Source organism: Oncorhynchus mykiss, chromosome 28, assembly GCF_013265735.2.
Source record: "Oncorhynchus mykiss isolate Arlee chromosome 28, USDA_OmykA_1.1, whole genome shotgun sequence".
In the NCBI taxonomy this organism is placed as follows: domain Eukaryota; kingdom Metazoa; phylum Chordata; class Actinopteri; order Salmoniformes; family Salmonidae; genus Oncorhynchus; species Oncorhynchus mykiss.
Genome location: NC_048592.1, coordinates 1853745 through 1875387, shown reverse-complemented (window position 1 = coordinate 1875387; position 21643 = coordinate 1853745). Strand labels below are relative to the sequence as shown.

Here is a 21643-nt window from a genome sequence, read left to right as displayed (position 1 = left end):
ATCCCAAACACACCGCCCGGGAAACGAAGGAGTGGCTTCGTAAGAAGCATTTCAAGGTCCTGGAGTGGCCTAGCCAGTCTCCAGATCTCAACTCCATACAAAATCTTTGGAGGGAGTTGAAAGTCCGTCTTGCCCAGCATCAGCCCCAAAACATCACTGCTCTAGAGGAGATCTGCATGGAGGAATGGGCCAAAATACCAGCAACAGTGTGTGAAAGCCTTGTGAAGACTTACAGAAAACGTTTGACCTCTGTCATTGCCAACAAAGGGTATATAACAAAGTATTGAGATAAACTTTTGTTATTGACCAAATACTTATTTTCCACAATAATTTGCAAATAAATTCATTAAACATCCTACAATGTGATTTTCTGGATTTTTTTTCTCATTTTGTCTGTCATAGTTGAAGTGTACCTATGATGAAAATTACAGGCCTCTCATCTTTTTAAGTGGGAGAACTTGCACAATTGGTGGCTGACTAAATACTTTTTTGCCTCACTGTACTCTATACCATCTACTGCATCTTGCCTATGTTGTTCTGTACCATCACTCATTCATATATCTTTATGTACATATTCTTTATCCCTTTACACTTGTGTGTATATGGTAGTAGTTGTGGAATTGTTAGGTTAGATTACTCGTTGGTTATTACTGCATTGTCAGAACTAGAAGAAGCACAAGCAGTTCGCTACACTCGCATTAACATCTGCTAACCATGTGTATGTGATAAATAACATTTTATTTTATTTGCCCCTCCCCTCTGAAGCATAGGTTACTTTTGCCTACTGACCACGTTACAAGTGTAATTCAGAAATTAGGGAGAGATATTCTGTGGGCCTAATTCAGATAACGCATGTCATGGAAAGATGCCTAGCGCTTCAAGGCAAGCTTCCTCCATCCTTTCTCGCTCTCTCACAATCAACATGTCAGTTGCATCTAGCACCCTACACTGTGACTGGAAGTGCTTGTCCTACTACTGTATACTACATATCTGACCAATCACTAACGTGTGACCAAAGCATTCACTTCTATTACTTGTGTGCATTCAGGTTTCCATCGGATTCCCTGATGAGGACGCTTGATGACATTTGAGAGATAACATCCTTAGAAGTTTTAAGGATCATTCAAATGGATGAGAAGACCAAACGTTAATTTGAAAAATGAGGGGGTTGGGAAGGAGAGTTAAAGAACTGCAATCCAAACCTCACACTAGAAAACACCAGTTAACTTGGAGAACTAGAAAACACCAGTTAACTTGGAGATGACAAAGGGGAATGATTACTATGATTATATAGTAATATATAATACAGGAGATATTATCATATAAATGACATAGGTTGTCTATCTGTTGGGAGGATGTGTTAGGTAGATGTTTTGGGGTCTACACACACACACACACACATACACAGACCTGGGTTCAAATACCATTAGACATCATTTCAAATATGTGCTTGAGTGAACTTGCCTGTTGCAATAGAACCAATAATAAAGTCTCTAAATGACAAACCACACCCACCTGCAGGCTAAAGCAAATGCGGAAAGTATTTGAACCCAGGTCTGGCCCTACAGTATGTTCCTACCACAGTACCTGGAAGGCCAATTGATGACAGACTGAGTGCCAGCAGCATCATCTTCTGAGTCTGTCTGGAGAGACCAGTCGCTCTGAGACAACACTGCCAGGCTACAGGACCAATGTGGTGAAGATGACGACATAGCTTAGAATGGTGCTGGGTCATTAGGACTACTATAATACTGTGGTTATGTCCCAAATTGCACCCTATTCACTATATAGTGCACTACTTTTGACCAGGACGCATAGGGCTCTGGTCAAAAGCAGTGCACTATTTCGGAAATATCAATATTAATCAATGCTACAAGAATAAATTTAGACCCTGTCCACTCGCTCTCTCTGGTCTGGCCAAAGATGGTGAATACATGAAGATGTCTTACTCAGGCAGTTTACCATTGGAAAAATGTTTCAAGGTTCCTGTCTTTGTAAGTGGCTCCCTCTCTCGCGTGAGCATGCTTTCCTGCATGAGCTCACGATTCCTCTCCATAATCTCTGGCATGTTCATGCGAGAGAGTTAAGGCCCACTTACACAGAAAGCATTTATTTTCAATGAGAAACTGCCCAATAACAGCTGGCACTGGTGTAATTATTGTCAGAGTTGGATAGAGGGCACACTTGGCACAAAGCCTGTTTTAAGAGGCAAATATGAGCACTCTAACTCTATGGGCCTGCCCTTACAGGGCAAGCTGTGAAACCCAACCAAGTTAACAAATCCCCCATCATAGATGGCCCCCTTACCCCCACAAAAACCCACCCTGTAGCCCCTCTGCAGCTCCTGATGAGATACCCAGGCAGGCAGAGTACCTACTCTATGAAACCAGAACAGTCCACAGTCCGGATACAACCCCCACTGGCACCACAAAAACACTGTTACCAAACAACAACACAAGGGCAACAAAATACTGCAACTACTCCTTAAAGTGGTCAGTCAATGGTGAAAGCAACCTGTTTTTTACCCAAGCCACTCCGCCCACCCCAGAGACAGTGAGAGCATTCATCACTGTGCCAATATCTTTACATTCATTTTTTTTGTACTCAGCACCTGCACCTATTTCATACTGAAAGCAACCTGAGCACAGAGATCAAACTCATTGGAGACAGAGTGCAGTGTGACATCAAAGTTGATCTGAACTCACCCCTGTCTGCTGAGGATGGCCTGAGCCTGCTGCTCGATGAACAGGTCCCCGGGGGAGATGCCGTAGCGTGTGGAGGGCAGGGAGGCCCGGCGGGCCGTACGAGGGGAGCTGGGGATGGCCGCCACGCTGCAGGATTCTCTGGAGGCGGCCCTGGATAGAGGAGGGCTGAGCTGCTGGATGGAGGGGGCCTGGGCATGATCATGGGGCCTGTTACTGGCTCCTCTGAGGCCCCCTGGCATTGTCCTCTCCTGGGCCCGCCGGTAGTTCTCCAGGTTCATCATCCTCTCCCGCTCTGAGAAGGTGCCGGCCCTCTCCCGGGTGGGCAGAGGGGCTTGAGTATGGGTAGGGCCTGCATGGGCTGGACCGTGACCTGAGGCAGGAGCGTGGCCAGGAGAAGGCTCAGCAGGGTGAGCCTGCATGTAGATCCTGCCCACTCCAGAGCTGTAGGGAGTTCTGCGGGAACTCTCCCGCCCTCCTCCTCCTTCCTCCACCTCCTGTCTTTCTCTATCTCTGTCTCTCCTACGCTCTGTGACTGCTGGGGCCACTCTATCCAAGGCGTCAGACTCTCTACGTGAGCATGAGTAGCGAGGACTGTAGTCCATGTCTATCTCCTGATCCAAGAGGATGCCGTAACGCTCAGAGAGCTGGCGCCGGCGCTCTGCTTTGTAGCGGGCGATCCGCTCGGCCTTGGAACTGAGGCTGGCTGGGTCCACAGGGCCCCCGGAAGGGGATAGGACAGGCTCTGCATGGGGGTGGGCGGCCGGTCCAGGATGGTCCCCCGGTCTGCCCCGGGTCCTAGACTGTCTGTCTGGGGAGGACACCGGCATCTGTGGGGCCTCCACCTGCTCTCTGCTGTAACGTCTCACTGTGGAACGAGGAGGGAGACAAGCACACAGTAAGGGTTTGTCCCAAATGGCACTCTGTTCCCTTTACAGTTCCCCACTTTTGATATAGGGAACAGGGTGCCATTTGGGACGTACCCTAAATCATATGAACACAACGATGTCTCAAACATGGCATGGTCTCACTGTGGAACCAGGAGAAACCCAGAAACACAGTTAAACATACATGCAGACCTACCATGCCTCTCTCCCAAATATAATCTTTCTCCATCCCAAAATAATCAGCACCTAACAACCCATGCTCTGAATAAGGGTCTAGGTGTCATATGCATTCCCCCTCACTAGCATACATTATGAGGCTTCACCTTTTCTTTACGAGGAGCTTAAAAATCTAAGTACAGTAGGCCAAGCCTACAGTATATGTTTCATACAGGGCTTGCATTGCCTTGTGTGGTCAATATACGTACCCATGATTGGCTCACAGGGGTCTGAGGCCCGGGTGTATCGTGGCGGGTCCTCCTCCAGCATGCGGTTGGCCACCAGACCGGCACAGCTAGGTATCAGGGCAAGAGGAGCCTCACTCTCAATACCCTCCAGGCGCCTGGCTATCCTTTCCTTCCTGCTTCATACCAGGCAGAGACAGACAGAGGGATATAGATATACAGTATATGATAATATCATTTTTAATTTTTAATTATGATTTTTTTAAAGTCTCTTTTGCAAGGGCGCCCTGCTTCTCAACAAGTACACAACAATTGCACAATCAAGGCAGCATAGGAGCATAGGAAATACACCAACAAAATATAACATAATCATGAAAAACAACCACATTCCTCAGTAAAGAGGTACTCAACAGTGACTCCTGTTTATGCAGGAGAGGTTTGCAAAATTCCAGGTTTTCCAAAGATCTCATGTTGGGAAATTCCCAGAATTTTGCAGCCCTACACAATAACAACATGAAACGGTCTGAGGTAACTACGAGAGTTGATGAAAACTGAAGGATGTATGGAAAGGAGGGAAAGAGGGAGTGTTGTCAAGGATTACGATTTCAACATATGCAAACATACCTGTTCATTTCTAAATCACTCGAGACAACGCTTTCAAAATGTTTCTTTAATTCTGAAACTGGGAAAAAATATATGTAAAATATTACAAAACATGGCACGACAGTAATCTGTTAGTTAGTTCATTACTCCTATCGCAATAACTAAAATCCCCTACGCATAGTTTACTACATGTGAAAAGTAGTGCACTGTATATAGAATAGGGTGCCATTTGGGATGCTGTCTGTGTTTGGGAAGAAGCTCACCCTTGGGTAGGACTGACAGAAGATTGGCATCGATATCAGTGGCACTCTTGACCAGCTCGGTCTTGTCCCTGAAGGAAAAGTCGTTCTGAAAGCTGAAAGTAAAAGAGTTCCAAATAATATAGCATCTTATCATGAGACTATTGCTATTGAATATGTACTGTATATAAGTTGTATACAAGTCTTCAGTAAGGTGCCACACAAATTCGTACTGGATATATCATCTCACATATTGGTCAAATGACTAAAAGAAATGATACTATCTCATGTTTCTGTAGCGTGAGGCAGCTTGATGTACAAGTACACCCCCTGGACAGCACACTAGTCTCTCGCAGGCCCCTAATCCAACTCCTTAACGCTGAGTGCCAAGCATAGGGTTCCATTTTTAGAGTCTTTGGTATGACCCGAGCTGGGATCGAACCTCCAAACTTCCAATCTCAGAGCTGACACTAACCACAACGCCACTAAGTTGCTGACTTTGATAAACCATTTTAAGATTGTGAAGACACCGTCATGTCTACTACTATTACTGCCTTTAAGTGGATAAACATACTGTCAGTCCCCAGGGTCAGTTCGGGTAATTTTGTACTGTGCTTCGACTTCCGTGAGGGAAGAGGGATCTAGCTAAGAACTAGGTTAACCCCTAACCCTAACATGGCACACACGCTCTACTTAATGTATCTCTGATTCTCCACTCCAACCTGGCCTCAGAGCAAAACGGATTATATTTTACTAAAATCCGTGCCACTCCATTTATTATGTTACTTTACGTTAGGTTACATTACATTTGCCTACCAATGTAAGAGCGGTCATACAATATAATAGGAATTATAGGGCGTATAATATCCTACGTCTTGATCGCAACAGGTTGCTTTGACCCGTTTAGTATGATATATTACGTTCGACTGCTTTAGTATGATATATGTAATGACATTAGATTGGTGTGAGCATTGGTAGAAAGGAATGTTTAACACTGTTAAATCCATTTCAGGAAGTGTGCAAGTGCACAATTTTGGAAAAGGGTGGAGAATATTGACATAGACCAGCTTTGAATGGGTACAGAAACTGAGCTGTCAGTTACAGAAGTACACTAATTCCATCAGGATAGGAGGGAGGGACTCCTGAATGTAGGTATTACAGTTCTTCTGTTCTGCCATTTGAACAAAGTATCTTAGGATAAGCTGCTCCAAGCATGTCAGCTTTTAATGCTTACTGGGCTAATTTTACCCAGTAAACATTAAAAGCTGCAGTATTTTGTGGCCCTTGTGCTGTGTTGTGGTGCCAGTGGGGGTTGTATCCGGACTGGGGACTGTTCTGGTTTCATAGAGGAGGTACTCTGCCTGCCTGGGTATCTCATCAGGAGCCTAGTCTTAAACCAGTCTGAATTAGTCTTAAACCAGTCTGAATTAATCTTAAACCAGTCTGAAGAACCTACCCTTATCCTTCTCTATCCCTATCTTGATGATGTAGCAGATATAGCAACATGAGGCCGATAGCATGTTCTTCAGGATTACAATGTGTAACGTTTGCTATAACAACCTGATCAAATGACCTTACATTTGTTAACGTTCATCTGAAGTTTAATGTTGGCTCAACCACTTTCTTTGAGAAAAACACTCTCTTTCTGACGCATAATTGTGCGTGCCACAACACGACTGTGAAATGGGTCTACTGTATATGTTAGAATATGACAAGTGAAAAGTGCATACAAAATGGTTTCCTCCACCTTAGAGTTTCTGTTGGCAATGGGGTTGAAGTGCAGAGTTTGACTGGAGCCTCAGTTCCAAAGCCTGGAGAAACAGACAGAGAAAATATGTTAGAAAATTATGTCCTACTTCTGTGTATGTTAATTGGTTAGATTTTTCCTGTCACACGGTGTGGTGAAACAGTGTGGTGAAACTCGCCAAATGACTTAACTGATAAAAAGGACTGATTGCATGAATATTACAAAGACATATCAAGAATGTGTCAGAATGGACCAAAAACAGGAATCCACCACATTTTACAATGACTCAATCTTCCATTGCAATCTGACGATAAAGCATATTACGTCATCATCATAACCTAAATGGAAACATGATGGAATAACACACTGTAGATAACCAGCCTGCTACGGTGACTAACTCCAGACTCCAGCCGAAATAAGGCATTCACTTCTTCAATATCAGACTGCCTCGCCTGGTTCACCAATTACTTTGCAGACAGAGTTCAGTGTGTCAAATCGGATGACATGTTGTCCGGACCTCTGGCAGTCTCTATGGGGGTACCACAGGGTTCAATTCTTGAGCCGACTCTTTTCTCTGTATATATCAATGATGTCGCTCTTGCTGCGGGCGATTCCCTGATCCACCTCTACGAGGACGACACTATTCTGTATGCTTCTGGCCCTTCCTTGGACACTGTGCTAACTAACCTCCAAACGCGCTTCAATGCCATACAACAATCCTTCCGTGGCATCCAACTGCTCTTAAACGCTAGTAAAACCAAATGCATGCTTTTCAACCGTTCGCTGCCCGCACTGCCGCCCGACTAGCATCACCACCCTGGACGGTTCCGACCTAGAATATGTGGACATCTATAAACACCTAGGTGTCTGGCTAGACTGTAAACTCTCCTTCCAGACTCATTAAACATCTCCAATCGGCTTTCCATTTCGCAACAAAGCCTCCTTTACTCACGCCGCCAAACTTACCCTAGTAAAACTGACTATCCTAATGATCCTCGACTTCGGCGATGTCATCTACAAAATAGCTTCCAACACTCTACTCAGCAAACTGGATGCAGTCTATCACAGTGCCATCCGTTTTGTTACCAAATCACCTTATACCACCCACCACTGCGACCTGTATGCTCTAGTCGGCTGGACCTCGCTACATAATCGTCGCCAAACCCACTGGCTCCAGGTCATCTATAAGTCTATGCTAGGTAAAGCTCCGCCTTATCTCAGTTCACTGGTCACGATAACAACACCCAGCAGGTATATCAGCAGGTATATCTCACTGATAATCCCCAAAGCCAACACCTCATTTGGCCGCCTTTCCTTCCAGTTCTCTGCTGCCAGTGACTGGAACAAATTGCAAAAATCGCTGAAGTTGGAGACTTTTATTTCCCTCACAACTTTAAACATCAACTATCTGAGCAGCTAACCGATCACTGCAGCTGTACATAGTCCATCTGTAAATAGCCCACCCAGTCTACCTACCTCATCCCCATACTGTTTTTATTTTATTTACTTTTCTGCTCTTTTGCACACCAGTGTCTCTACTTGCACATCATCATCTGCTCATTTATCACTCCAGTGTTAATCTGCTAAATTGTAATTATTCGCTCCTATGGCCTATTTATTGCCTCATGCCTTTTGCACACACTGTATATAGACTTTCTTTTTTCTATTGTGTAATTTACTTGTTTATTGTGTTATTGGCTTGTTTATTGTTTACTCCATGTGTAACTCTGTGTTGTTGTCTGTGTCACACTGCTTTGCTTTATCTTGGCCAGGTCGCAGTTGCAAATGAGAACTTGTTCTCAACTAGCCTACCTGGTTAAATAAAGGTGAAATAAATAAATAAATAAAAATAAAATCGATAACCATTGGAAAATGAGAACGAAACAACAGCTTTTTTAATAAAATATCTAATAATACTGCCGCTACCTTGCTCTCCAACCAAGGTCCATGAATTGAAGAATCATTTTTATCAAACTGTTATCTAAAGTGTTTTGCTGTGAGGTGGGGGTGGGAGGGTTTGAAGTAATGTTTTCATCTAATTAGCTAAACAAAACTGGTTTAAACAATGAAATTGTTGTGGAAAATCAGCTTTGTTTACATAGTGGGGGATGAAAATAACGTAATTTAGACTGTAATGATCTCCAAAAATCGACGCATTAGGTCATTGCACCATTGATATAGCAACGGACGCTAATAGTGCGTGCGCGGCGGGGTGGGGGGGAGGGAGGTCTGGGGGGGGGGATAATATTTTGCATGACAGGCCTCCAAAAAGCTAGAGCCGGCCCTGAGTATGTGTGGGTGGGTGCAAGTGTTGTCATGGGTGGAGGCCTGAGAGCGAATGTGTCCATCAGGTCATCTAAATCAGAGACAGGTCAGTCGTCCACCCATGACAATGTCCAGTTGGTTCGTGGGCAGCCGTGCGAAAAGGACATGCCAAAGATGAGCTTAGGAGACGGTCTGTCAAAAGTGAGCTCAGTGGAGAAAGGGGATTTCTATAAATACACAGGGGGAAGCACAAGGTGAAAAATAGACCCTGTTAAACAAACTGCACCTCGTCTCAAGGCAGGCAGGAATCACAGGAGCGAATAGACTTACCATGTGTCCGTCCTCAGTTAAAGTCATGGAAACCATCCTCTCTATCAGCCTTCATAGTCTGATAGGAGAGAGTAGGAGGGTTGATCTACGATCAGGTCCCCCCTCTCCATTCCTTAGAATATAACAGATCCTAGCGGAAATCTCAATGGATCAGCACCCCTAAGACGCTTGATACATACAAGCCCTGAAGTACATGGATGAGAGGGGTATAACGATCTGCAGCAATACAGTAATAAAGTACCAAGGATAAAGCACCTGTTGACTACTAGGGAAGTTTTTATCAGATGAGAAGAAAGTCATAAAGAAACAGCATCAGGTACACTTCTCCAGTCCACATGCACAAAGAGATACTTGATTCATTATTCAATGGTGCTACTGCACACACACACACACACACACACACACACACACACACACACACACACACACACACACACACACACACACACACACACACACACACACACACACACACACACACACACACACACACACACAGCCAGTTGAGTCCCTGAGAAAGCATGTACCAAATCAAAGTAACTCAAATCAAAGTAACTCATGTCCTTGGAATCTCTCACTCAGTGCACAGCACAAGGACAGTTCCTTACTATGAATGGTCAATAAGTTCTAGCTACTAAGTCAAAGCCTAGCACACACACACTCCAGAGTCCCCTCCTCCTCCTTGCCCTTACCTTGCCCACCAACACTGTATTTGACATGGCTCAGATAATTAGTGGTCCGTGGGTTCCGGAACATGTTTGTAGGGAGGCTGAAGACGGACAGAACATATGCTGCTGACAGGCTCCCTATAGTCCCAGGTTGTCCCAGAGCTAGAGGTGCTTACAGACAGTCACAGCAACAGTGATGCAGACAGACTGACAGACTGTGGCAGTGAGGTACTACACAGACAAACACACACACAGCGAGGCAAGTAGCATTAAGGCCTGCCCCCACTGAGTGGATCGCCAGCTCAGACCAGCAGCCTGAAAGACAGACAGACACTGTATGTGTGTGTGTGCGTGGGTGTGTGTGTGAGCTCAGCCAGGGATATCAGCGCCGATAGAGAGACAGACAAAGAGAGAAGAGAGAGTAAGAGGGAGAGCAAGAGGAGAGAGAGAGAGAGAGAGAGAGACAGGTGTAAGCAAGAGAGAGAGAGAGAGAGAGAGGGGAAGAGAGAGGAGGAAAGAGAGAGAGATGAGAGGCAGGAGGCAGCGTGCTAAAGCTGCTCAGAGCCCCTAATCAGATTACTGACAGAAATTAGCCCTGGTGATAAAAACGCTGAAAATTGATTGGAGGGCGGTGCCAGGAGGACTGAGGAGTGTAGCAGGAAAGAGATGTAAACGCACGCACAGACACAGACACACAGAGCCCGATACATACAACCCCACCCACATGTACACACACACTGGCATAGACTTGTGGGAAACATGGACAGGTTTCAATAATGCAGCACAATGATGAAATAGTTCAGACAGTGTCCAATAATGGACAAGAAATACCACTTGTCTAAGTCATCACACATAGAGTAAGACTATAGGGAGGGGAAGCAGAAGAGAGAAGGGGCATAGAGAGGCAGAGAGAGAGGTAGAGAGAGAGGCATAGAGAGAGACAGAGAGAGAGGCAGAGAGAGCATGGAGAGAAAGAGATAGTGTGTGTGAGAGTGAGAGAGAGAGGCACACAAAACTTCCACAAAGCTGTGAACAAGCTGAGAGACAAGGCAAGAAGGGCCTTCTATGCCATATAAAATGAACATCAAATTTGACATACCAATTAGGATCTGGCAAAAAATAATTTAATCAGTTATAGAACCCATTGCCCTTTATGGTTGTGAGGTTTGGGGTCCGCTCACCAACCAATAATTCACAAAATGGGACAAACACCAAATGGAGACTCTGCATGCAGACACCAAATAATGCAGAGCAGAATTGGGCCGATACCAGCTAATGATCAAAATCCAGAAAAGAGCAGTTAAATTCTACAACCACCTAAAAGGAAGCGATGTCATGGTTCCTCCTGGCACCACAGGGCGGCAGAGACAGCCCTAGAGACTATTATCACACTCAGGTGTTTCTATTTCCTGTTTTTCTATTTCCTCATTATTCCTCATTTCCTCACCCTTTAAAAGAGGTGTGTTTGCTGTTCACTTTGCAGAAGCTTGATTTTGGTTGCCCTGTGTGTGTTTGTCGAGTGAGGGAGTGAGTGAGTGAGTGAGTGAGTCTCTGAGTGTTTTCTCCTGGTTACTGTGATCCTAATGTTATCTTTTCTCAGCAAAGTATTTACGTTTATCCTTAATCATTGATTCCTCGTCTGGTTTCATTCTCTGGACCTGAGTTCAACCTCACCACGTCATAGCAAGCTTCTTCCCAAACATGGACCCAGCAGAGATTACCCTGATCAGGAATGTGATAACCCAGTAAGAAGCACTGTTGGGACGTCAGCAAGGACAACTCTGCCAAATCTCTTACCGATTCCCTCCAACCACGGCACGTCTCCAACCCACGAGGAGCAAATGCACAAGTCTCTTCGCTCAATGCTACAGGCGTCCCTGTAGTTCCTCCAGGGAACCTGCACCGGGAACCCAAGATCCCAGCCCCAAAGCGGTATGACGGCCACCCGGGAGGATGCAAGGGGTTCCTCATTCAGTGTTCTCTGGTGTTCGAGATACAGCCCTCCTCGTTCCACACTGATCGGGCCATGATTGCCTACATCATCTCCCTACTCTCGGGCAAGGACCTGGCGTGGGCAACAGCGGAGTGGGAACAGCGGCCACCATCCTGCAGCTCTATATTAGTCTTCATTGCCGAGCTGAGACGAGCATTCGACCACCCAGTCGGCGGACGAGAAGTGGCCAGCTGACTGTTCAACATCTGCCAAGGGGCCAGACCAGTGGCTGACTTTGCCATTGGCTCCGGTGAGGTGGAATATCAGACCAAGCCCATTCTACTGCAGGTTGGGGTGAACCACTCAGAGACTCTTAATTTATTTTGATCACTGCTCCTGAGAACCCCTTATGCTAGGGTTACCACTGGCTAGCGCTACATAACCCCCTAGTCTCCTGGTCAATGGGACACCTACTGGACTGGGGTAAGGAATGCCAGACTAAATTTCTTCGACCCCCACCAAGAGCCTCGCCGTGTCCTCCTGCATCCATTGAAGACCAAGACTTCTCCGCTCTCCCTCCCGAATACTTCGCCCTCTGGGAGGCCTTCAGTAAGAAAGAAAGCCGCCTGGCTCCACCCCTCCCCGGGGCCGTCTGTACGGTCGGTGTCCTTGCATCGATTACAGAGGGCTGAACCGGATTACGATCAAGAATCGTTACCCTGGACCTCCTCAAGGCTTACAATTTGGTGAGAATCAGGGAGGGAGATGAGTAAAAACTGCCTTTAACACCCCTAGTGGTCACTATGAGTATTTAGTCATGCCCTTTGGATTACTGAACTCACCAGCAGTCTTTCAAGCATTGATCAATGACACCCTTAGGGATATGTTGAATCAGTTCGTCTTTGTTTACCTTGACAAAATTCTGATCTTCTAGAAAACCCTTCCGGAACACATACTGCACGTCCGTCAAGTCCTGAGACGCCTCCTGCAGAGTGTGAGTTCCATGTATCCCAAGTTTCCTTCCTGGGTCACATTATCTCTACTGCAGGCAACGATGTAGGCAACCGGGAGCTCTTGGCAGTTAATGTCACACCCTGACCTTAGATTCTCTGTTTTTCTATATATTTTGGTTAAGTCAGGGTGTGACTAGGGTGGGTACTCTAGTTGATGTATGTCTAGGGTTTTTGTCATCTAGTGTTTTTGTATGTCTATGTTGGCCTGATATGGTTCCCAATCAGAGACAGACGTTTATTGTTGTCTCTGATTGGGGATCATATTTAGGTAGCCATTTTCCACATTGTTAGTTGTGGGATCTTGTCTATGTTTAGTTGCCTGTCAGCACTAGTTTGTATAGCTTCATGTTTCGTTTGGTTGTTTGTTGTTTTTGTTCATTCGTTAAAAAAAATGATGTACGCATACCACGCTGCGCCTTGGTCCGATCCTTATGACGAACGTTAAGTGGGCCCTTGAGGGGTGGAGACACTGGTTGGAGGGCACACCTTATCCTTTCGTAATCTAGACAGACCATAAGAACTTGGTCTCCATTCAAGAAGCCAAGAGGTTGAACGCTCGCCAGGCTAGGCGGGCTCTGTTTTTTTAAACAGGTACAATTACACACTAGCCTATCGCCCGGGATACAAGAATCAGAAGGCAGACGCCAACATGATGTCTCTAATGAGGAGAGGGACTCCGAGCCCATCATCCCCAGCTCACGCATCTACTTCCATCTTTAAAACATCAAACAGGGCAGGGACTCGGGAGGAATGATATAACTAATATTACATAGTGTAACCATCATCTGTGTACATTTTGTTTATGTATTAGGCATTCTTTCTTTTTAGAATCATATTTTTAGTTAATTAAATGTGTCGACTGAAGATTCCACAATACAACAGCAGTAGTGTTGTACCTGTATACATGACTATATGTACTTATTATTATCCCTACTGAAATTAACTGCATTTCATTATCCTCATTACATTGTACTGTACCACTACTGCTCTGGCAATATCTACTGTCTGTTTCCAAAGCAGTTAGAGACTGGAGCGTCAACCACTAACACCATAACTTATCCACAGACATAGGCAGCCATACCAAACAGTAGGGCTGCGTCCCAAATGCCACCCTATATAGGGAATATACAAAACATTAGGAACCCTTGCTCTTTCCATGACCTAGAAAGACCAGGTGAATTCCGGTGAAAGCTATGATCCCTTGTTGATGTCACTTGTTCATTCCACTTCAATCAGTGTAGATGAAGGGGAGGAGACAGGTTAAAGAAGTATTTTTAAACCTTGGGACAGTTGAGACATGGATTGTGTATGTGTGCCGTTCAGAGGGCGAATGGGCAAGACAAGTTATTCAAGTGCCTTTGGTAGTACTAGTAGTAGTAGTAGTAGTAGTAGTAGTAGTAGTAGTAGTAGTAGTAGTAGTAGTAGTAGTAGTAGTAGTAGGTGCCAGGCACACAGGTTTGTGTGTCAAGAACTGCAACACTGCTGAGTTTTTAATGCTGAACAGTTTCCCGTGTGTGTGAAGAATAGTCCACCACACTCAAAGGACATCCAGCCAACTTGTCACAACTGTGGGAAGCATTGGAGTCAACATGGGCCAGCATCCCTGTGGAATGCTTTCGCCACCTTGTAGAGTCCATGCCCAGACGAATTGAAGCTGTTGAGGGAAAAACAGGGTGCAACTCAATATTAGGAAGGTACTCCTAATGTTTTATACACTCAGTGTACAGAGAATACATTTTGTATATTCCCATAGGGGCCTGGTCAAAAGTAGTGCACTACATAGGGAATAGGGTGCCATTTGAGAAGCAGACTTTGTTCCTGAATTAGCAGAGATGTACAGTATACCAGAGGGTCGATGCCTGGCAAATTAGAGCTAGCCTATTGTGGTACCCACTGAGAGTTAATGGAGACTGGACTCACTGCAGAGAACAACACTGTACTGAGGCACAGTGAACATGAAAATAGAACCAAAGTGTAGCAACACACACACACACACACACATACACAAACACAGTCTTTTTGGATATTGGAAATGCTTTGCATTTATAAAGACAACATGATTTGTCTCTCTTGAATGGCACCACGTGTGCTTAGATGACAATGTTTACAAGTTTAACTCTGCCTCACCCTTGCCCCTCCCGAGTCCACCTGCCTCCCTCCACTCCCAGTAGTCAACCCAAATAAGGCAACGTGTTAGCTGAGTGGCTGCCTGATGGAGGGAGAGAGAGAGTCACCCAGTGTTTACCACCAGTGTTTGTGTGTGTGTGTGTGTGTGTGCTCGCTTTCCCTCTCCTTCCTCTCCTCACCCACCTTCCTGGCAGCCATCACGGCAACAAACATGATCCCTGTGAGCCCCCCCCCCCCCCACCCCCCCCACCCCACCCCGTCGACCCCCACCCCACCCCCAGGCACATCTGGCTGTCTCTTTTCCCAAAAGGCCACAACACCCATCACACAAACGCACAATCCAAAACAGACCCCAGTCCCCACGGCACACAAAAGAAATCACTGAATGTAACCTCTAGCACAGGCTATGATGTTTCCTCTCACAAGACCACAGTGCTGCTTAGGCACCAAAATGAACAAGGGCACACGTGAAGGACAGGCTGACGTGTGAACACTGCAGGTCCATAATTACGAACATTAGAAAAAGTATACGTTTAACCTGAACTTCCGTCTCAAAATGCTCATCAGCCAATTACAATCGTCGACATAAACTCAGCAAAAAAATAAACGTCCTCTCTCTGTCAATTGTGTTTATTTTCAGCAATCTTAACATGTGTAAATATTTGTATGAACATAACAAGATTCAACAACTGAGACATAAAACTGATCAAGTTCCACAGACATGTGACCAACAGAATTAGAATAATGTGTCCCTGAACAAAGGGTGGGTCAAAATCAAAAGTATCAGTCAGTATCTGGAGTTCTTCTCATGGACTGCACCAGATTTGCCAGTTCTTGCTGTGAGATGTTACCCCACTTTTCCACCAAGGCACCTGCAGGTTCCTGGACATTTCTGGGGGGGAATGGCCCTCACCCTCACCCTCCGATCCAACAGGTCCCAGACGTGCTCAATGGGATTGAGATCCGGGCTCTTCGCTGGCCATGGCAGCACACTGACATTCCTGTTTTGTAGGAAATCACACACAGAATGAGCAGTATGGCTGGTGGCATTGTCATGCTGGAAGGTCATGTCAGGATGAGCCTGCAGGAAGGGTACCACATGAGGGAGGAGGATGTCTTCCCTGTAATGCACAGTGTTGAGATTTCTTGCAATGACAACAAGCACAGTCCGATGATGCTGTGACACACCACTGCAGACAATGATGGACCCTCCACCTCCAAACCGATCCCACTCCAGAGTACAGGCCTCGGTGTAAAGGTCATTCCTTAGACGATAAACGCAAATCCAACCATCACCCCTGGGGAGACAAAACCGCGACTCGTCAGTGAACCTTTTGACAGTCCTGTCTGGTCCAGCGACGTTGGGTTTGTGCCCATAGGCAACATTGTTGCCGGTGATGTCTGGTGAGGACATTACAACAGGCCTACAAGCCCTCAGTCCAGCCTCTCTCAGCCTATTGCGGACAGTCTGAGCACTGATGGAGGGATTGTGCGTTCCTGGTGTAACTCAGCCAGCTGTTGTTGCCATCCTGTACTTGTCCCGCAGGTGTGACGTACGGATGTACCGATCCTGTGCAGGTGTTGTTACACGTGGTCTGCCACTGCGAGGACAATCAGCTGTCCGTCCTGTCTCCCTGTAGCACTGTCTTAGGCGTCTCACAGTACGGACGTTGCAATTTATTGTCCTGGCCACATCTGCAGTCCTCATGCCTTCTTGCAGCATGCTTAAGGCACGTTCACACAGATGAGCAGGAACCCTGGGCATCTTTCTTTTGTTGTTTTTTAGAGTCAGTAGAAATGCCTCTTTAGTGTCCTAAGTTTTCATTACTGTGACCTTAATTGTCAAGCTGTTAGTATCTTAACGACCGTTCCACAGGTGCATGTTCATGAATTGTTTATGGTTCATTGAACAAGCCTGGGAAACAGTGTTTTAACCCTTTACGATGAAGCTCTGTGAAGTTATTTGGATTTTTACAAATTATCTTTGAAAGACAGTGTCCTGAAAAAGTGGCGTTTCTTTTTTTGCTGAGTTTAGTTGCACGTGAAAGAACGCTACATTGTATTTGGTCCCATCAGATAACCTGACACAAGTTAATCCTATACTAACCTCACCAGCTGACAGTGATTATTACCTGTAACAAATTCTGCATCAGCCAATCAAAGATATTAGACGTTATATTCACTAACCAACTGCTTTTCTTAAAATAGGTCAACTTGGAAGGATATTTTCTGTTCCGCTTGGTCTGTCTCAAGTGTAGAGTGCCAATATTGCATGATGGTGTATCTTGACTTGGCTACTAGCTACTAACACTACATACAACTTAAAACATTTTTGCATAAATGACAAAATCCCATGTTTTTGCTAATCAGTTTCACACATATACATGTGCACTTACAAAAAAAAAAGATAATGGAGGTCTATACAATAAGTTTATTGTACATTGTAAAACTAAAACAAGTCAAAGACTTTGACTTGTCAGAAAGCTGTCATGAACGTAGAATTGTATCCTAGTGGTGGACACTGTTAATAGTGGTTGATTCTAGAATGACAGTGCACATTAACCGTGCTTTTGAGCCCCCCTCGTGTCAGGATATTTTGGGGGATAACACTGTTCACTGCTGGTCCGCGAAGCTCGATTAAAAAAAAAATGCATATGTGACAAAGTAGATGATTATTATAATGTATACAAAACATTGTACATGAACAGTACCGGTCAAAAGTGTGGACACTCCTACTCATTCAAGGGTTTTTCTTAAATGTTTATTATTTTCTACATTGTAGAATAGTAGTGAAGACATCAAAACTATGAAATAACACATGGAATCATGTAGTAAGCAAAAAAGTGTTAAAAATATAAAAGATTATTTGAGATTCCTCAAAGTAGCCAACCTTTGCCTTGATGACAGCTTTGCACACTGTTGGCATTCACCTGTGTCAGTTTATTATAGGTACAACTGTCCCAGAGTCCCGGTCAAAGGACTGATAATGACCAGCAGGAGACATGGGTACAATTCACACTTTTTTACACACCCAAGACAGACACACACAACTTTACAAAGGATGGAACTAGTGGTAGTAAATAGTGTATAGTGTATAGTGGTTGTACGGTCAGTGACGCACTAACGCACGGTCTGGAAGTCCAGGGTGGAGGTTTATCCTAGTAAGGGTCCAGTGGTGGAGTGTGTTGTAGTGCTGCAATTGTTCTAACCTGTTGTCTCTCTGCAGCCATGTCCAACTGTTCCCTGGCAGCCTGGTCCCTAACACAAAGGTGTGAAGTGGCCTCTGCCACTAAACCACAGGGTCAGGCTGAGGCAGGGGAAGGTAGTCTACCTCAGCAGTAAAAGGCTTCAAAGTTGGTATTTTCAGTCACAGAGCCAGGGAGAGGGTTTGAATGGTTAATGTCTGAGTGTTTAAGGGTTCTGTATAAGAAGGTGGCCCTCTGACCCCTCCCTCTCAGCCCAGCCCTTTTCTGTCCTGGCACCCCAATCTTCCAGAAACATCTGAAGCCCTACCTTCAAACATGATCTTAAATAATCCTCGACCCCCCCCCCTGTGATATGTATGTTGCCCCACCTAGCTATCTTAAGATGAATGCCCTAAGTCCATTTTGGATAAGAGAATCTGCTACATGACAGGAAATATGAAATGGAAATGTGTTTAAGTTAGGCTACTTAGACAGCCGTCAGCAGATCAGCCGTGTGTGTATGGTTTACATGCCATCTCTACGAGTTGGCCTCAAGGAGCCTGTTGCACAACTTCTAACCTGTGTAGGTCTCAATGGCAGTATTTATTCATTTTTGGACCAGGACAGATATGGTCAGTAAATCTAAATTGACTTAGTCAGATTATATATTTACACTGTGTGTGTGTGTGTGTGTGTGTGTGTGTGTGTGTGTGTGTGTGTGTGTGTGTGTGTGTGTGTGTGTGTGTCACAATGCTGTATCATTCATCATGACTAAACACATTTTAAGGACAGGAGCTTCCCTGAACACATCACCCCCCTCTGCTCCGAAAGTCTGTCCTCTCTGTTGATGTTCCGCAGAACTCAGTGCGTCTCTCCACCTCTTCAACTCAATCCTCCGCTCATCGATACCCATATAAGACCAGGGAGAATTCTGCACTGACGCCCCAAAAATGTCAGCTCCAATGACACAAGCCAGGAATGAACGCAGGAACGTGGCTCTCATGTGGAGGCCAGAGTAAACGTTCTGAAGGAGCAGGATGGGCCTCTATCTGGCCCTGGCCAGGCTCAGCTCAGAGCAGCACATTGCTAACCTAAACACACAGCCTGCCTGCCACTGTCTCCTAATAAAGGCAGGATGGAGAGACAGCGGGATAGGACAGGGCAGGGTAGGGGTTGGGCTACTTCTGCGGCTGCACAGAGCGGGGGGGGGGGGGGGGGGGGGGGGGTCGTTACAGGTAAGGTAGCTACTTAAAAAGATAAGAGAGCTTTAAGGAGAGTCTTGGGTTGCCCGTAATAAGTAGTGCAGTACAGGGAATATAGTGGCATGTGGGACAGTATCTTGTTGACTGGGATTGTGGAAGACATTCCTCACACACTAGGTCCACCTGAGGCTCAAAGAGCATTCTGCTACTATAGGCGTATAGTATGCTCTATATCAAGAAACCACGGCACGTTTGTGGACCACATTTACAACGCCTCGTCATGGTTCAAATCAAATGTTGCGTCACATGCGCCGAAAACAACAGGGGTAGACCTCACCGTGAAATGCTTACTTACGGTTGCTGTGTACTTCTGAACAAGTACTCAGTACAACAGAGCATCTCTCTCTCACACACACACACACACACACACACACACACACACACACACACACACACACACACAGAACATCAGATCAATTGATGGTTGTACCATGATGTTGGTTTTACAAAGTTCAATGTACTGTAGGGCCTAGGCTATGTGAAGTATTTTCCCCAATTGTTGTCCACTGTTTATGACCTAGTATCAATTTTAAATAAATATGCATCTGTGTTGGTAACTTTTGTAATATGAGCTTTAACAAATCATGAACTCAGGATGCCCTTGTCACCAAAGTCCCATATACTACCCACCACTGCGACCTGTATGCCCTCGTTGGCTGGCCCTTGCTTCATATTCGTCGCCAAACCCACTGGCTCCAGGTCATCTATAAGTCTTTGCTAGGTACATCCCCGCCTTATCTCAGCTCACTGGTCACCAAAGCAGCACCCACCCGTAGCACGCGTTCCAGTAGGTATATTTCACTGGTCATGCCCAAAGCCAACTCCTTCTTTGGCTGCCTTTCCTTCCAGTTCTCTGCTGCCAATGACTGGAACCAATTGCAAAAATCACTTATCTTATATCTTATATCTCTTATGTCTTATATCTCCCTCACTAACTTTAAGCATCAGCTACTAGATCAGCTTACCGATCATTGCACCTGTACACAGCCCATCTGTAAATAGCCCATCCAATCTACCTCATCCCCATATTGTTATTTATTTTTTTGCTCCTTTGCACCCCAGTATCTCTACTTGCACATTCATCTTCTGCACATCTATCACTCCAGTGTTACTGCTAAATTGTAATTATTTCGCCTCCATGGCCTATTTATTGCCTTACCTCCGTACTCTTCTACATTTGCACACACTGTCCATACATTTTTATATTGTGTTATTGACTGTACATTTGTTTATGTGTAACTCTGTGTTGTTTTTTGTCACACTGCTTTGCTTTATCTTGGCCAGGTCGCAGTTGTAAATGAGAACATGTTCTCAACTGGCCTACCTGGTTAAATAAAGGTGACATTATTTATTTATTTTTAAATGCGAGGTATGCGGCCTGTTACTGTAAGTTTTGACCAGAAGTGAGGCCTCCTTCTCTTCGCTCCAAAAGACTGGCCACTTCGTGGGCGTAGGCATGAACCTATTCAAGTAAGTAAGTAAATACATTTAGAAAATGTTTAAAAAACAATGTATTATTAGCTATCTAGTTAGCTACAGCAGGCCACTGTGTGTAGGATAATGAGCTGCTTGTTAGCTAACCAGCCAACTTTACATACTATAGCTCAGTGAAATATCATCAGCTAGTTAACCTATCTTGATGTAGGCCTTTTTAAGATTGTAGATTAAAAACTCAAGCTCCAAATGCATTTGTAAATAACAGCAATGTTATTCTTCTCCAGCTGTCACAAAAGGGAGTAGGTGTACTAGCTAGATAGTGCTGTGTTGTGTTGTGGGATGACATTTTGAAAATATTATCCAGTTTGATACCTAGAGAGGAAAAATATGAAGACAGACAGAAAGATAATAGTCAGGTCTGTCTGATTGTAATATAATGAAGTCTGTGTCTTTGTGATGTCTGTCCTCAGATATGGAAAGCTGTGAAAGCCTGTCTGCAGATGAAGAGGTCTCAGTGAATGTCCCAAGTGACTGCTGGCACTTCCTTCTATGCCATGGGTTGTACTTAAGTTAGGAAATGTTGTATACAACATTACACTTAAAAGCCACAAACAATATAGGCTACAAATGTATATTAAAACTGTAGCAGGCCAATCTTTCTCTTAGAGGTATGTTGGGTGTGCAGGCTTCTGTTCCAGCCCAGCACTAACACACCTGATTCAACTTGTAAAACTTAAATTGATAATAATGTGCATTACTGCTGGGCTGTAATTGAAGTCTGCTCATACAGTAGATCAGGGAGTGGAGCAAGTTGGCCACCTCTGGTATGAACTTTTTTGTTCAC

The 21643-nt window shown here is 45.0% G+C and overlaps 1 protein-coding gene across 8 annotated transcripts in view; it reads right to left on the bottom strand.

The window, feature by feature from the left end:
- LOC110508334 (supervillin) overlaps positions 1-21643 on the bottom strand; it is a 69873-nt gene that overhangs the window by 43000 nt on the left and 5230 nt on the right. Inside the window, exons 1-7 of one of the 8 annotated variants that reach the window (XM_036966659.1) lie at positions 9867-9988; positions 6580-6643; positions 4857-4948; positions 4615-4672; positions 4015-4169; positions 2706-3570; positions 1588-1680 (exon numbers count right to left, since the gene is read on the bottom strand). In XM_036966659.1, the coding sequence (XP_036822554.1) occupies positions 1588-1680; positions 2706-3570; positions 4015-4169; positions 4615-4672; positions 4857-4948; positions 6580-6643; positions 9867-9930 (1391 nt within the window). In that variant the 5' untranslated portion in view covers positions 9931-9988. Of the gene's footprint in view, positions 1-1587; positions 1681-2705; positions 3571-4014; positions 4170-4614; positions 4673-4856; positions 4949-6579; positions 6644-9866; positions 9989-21643 lie in introns of those variants that run through there. The other 7 variants (XM_036966661.1, XM_036966660.1, XM_036966665.1 and 4 more) reach the window with 7 other exon arrangements.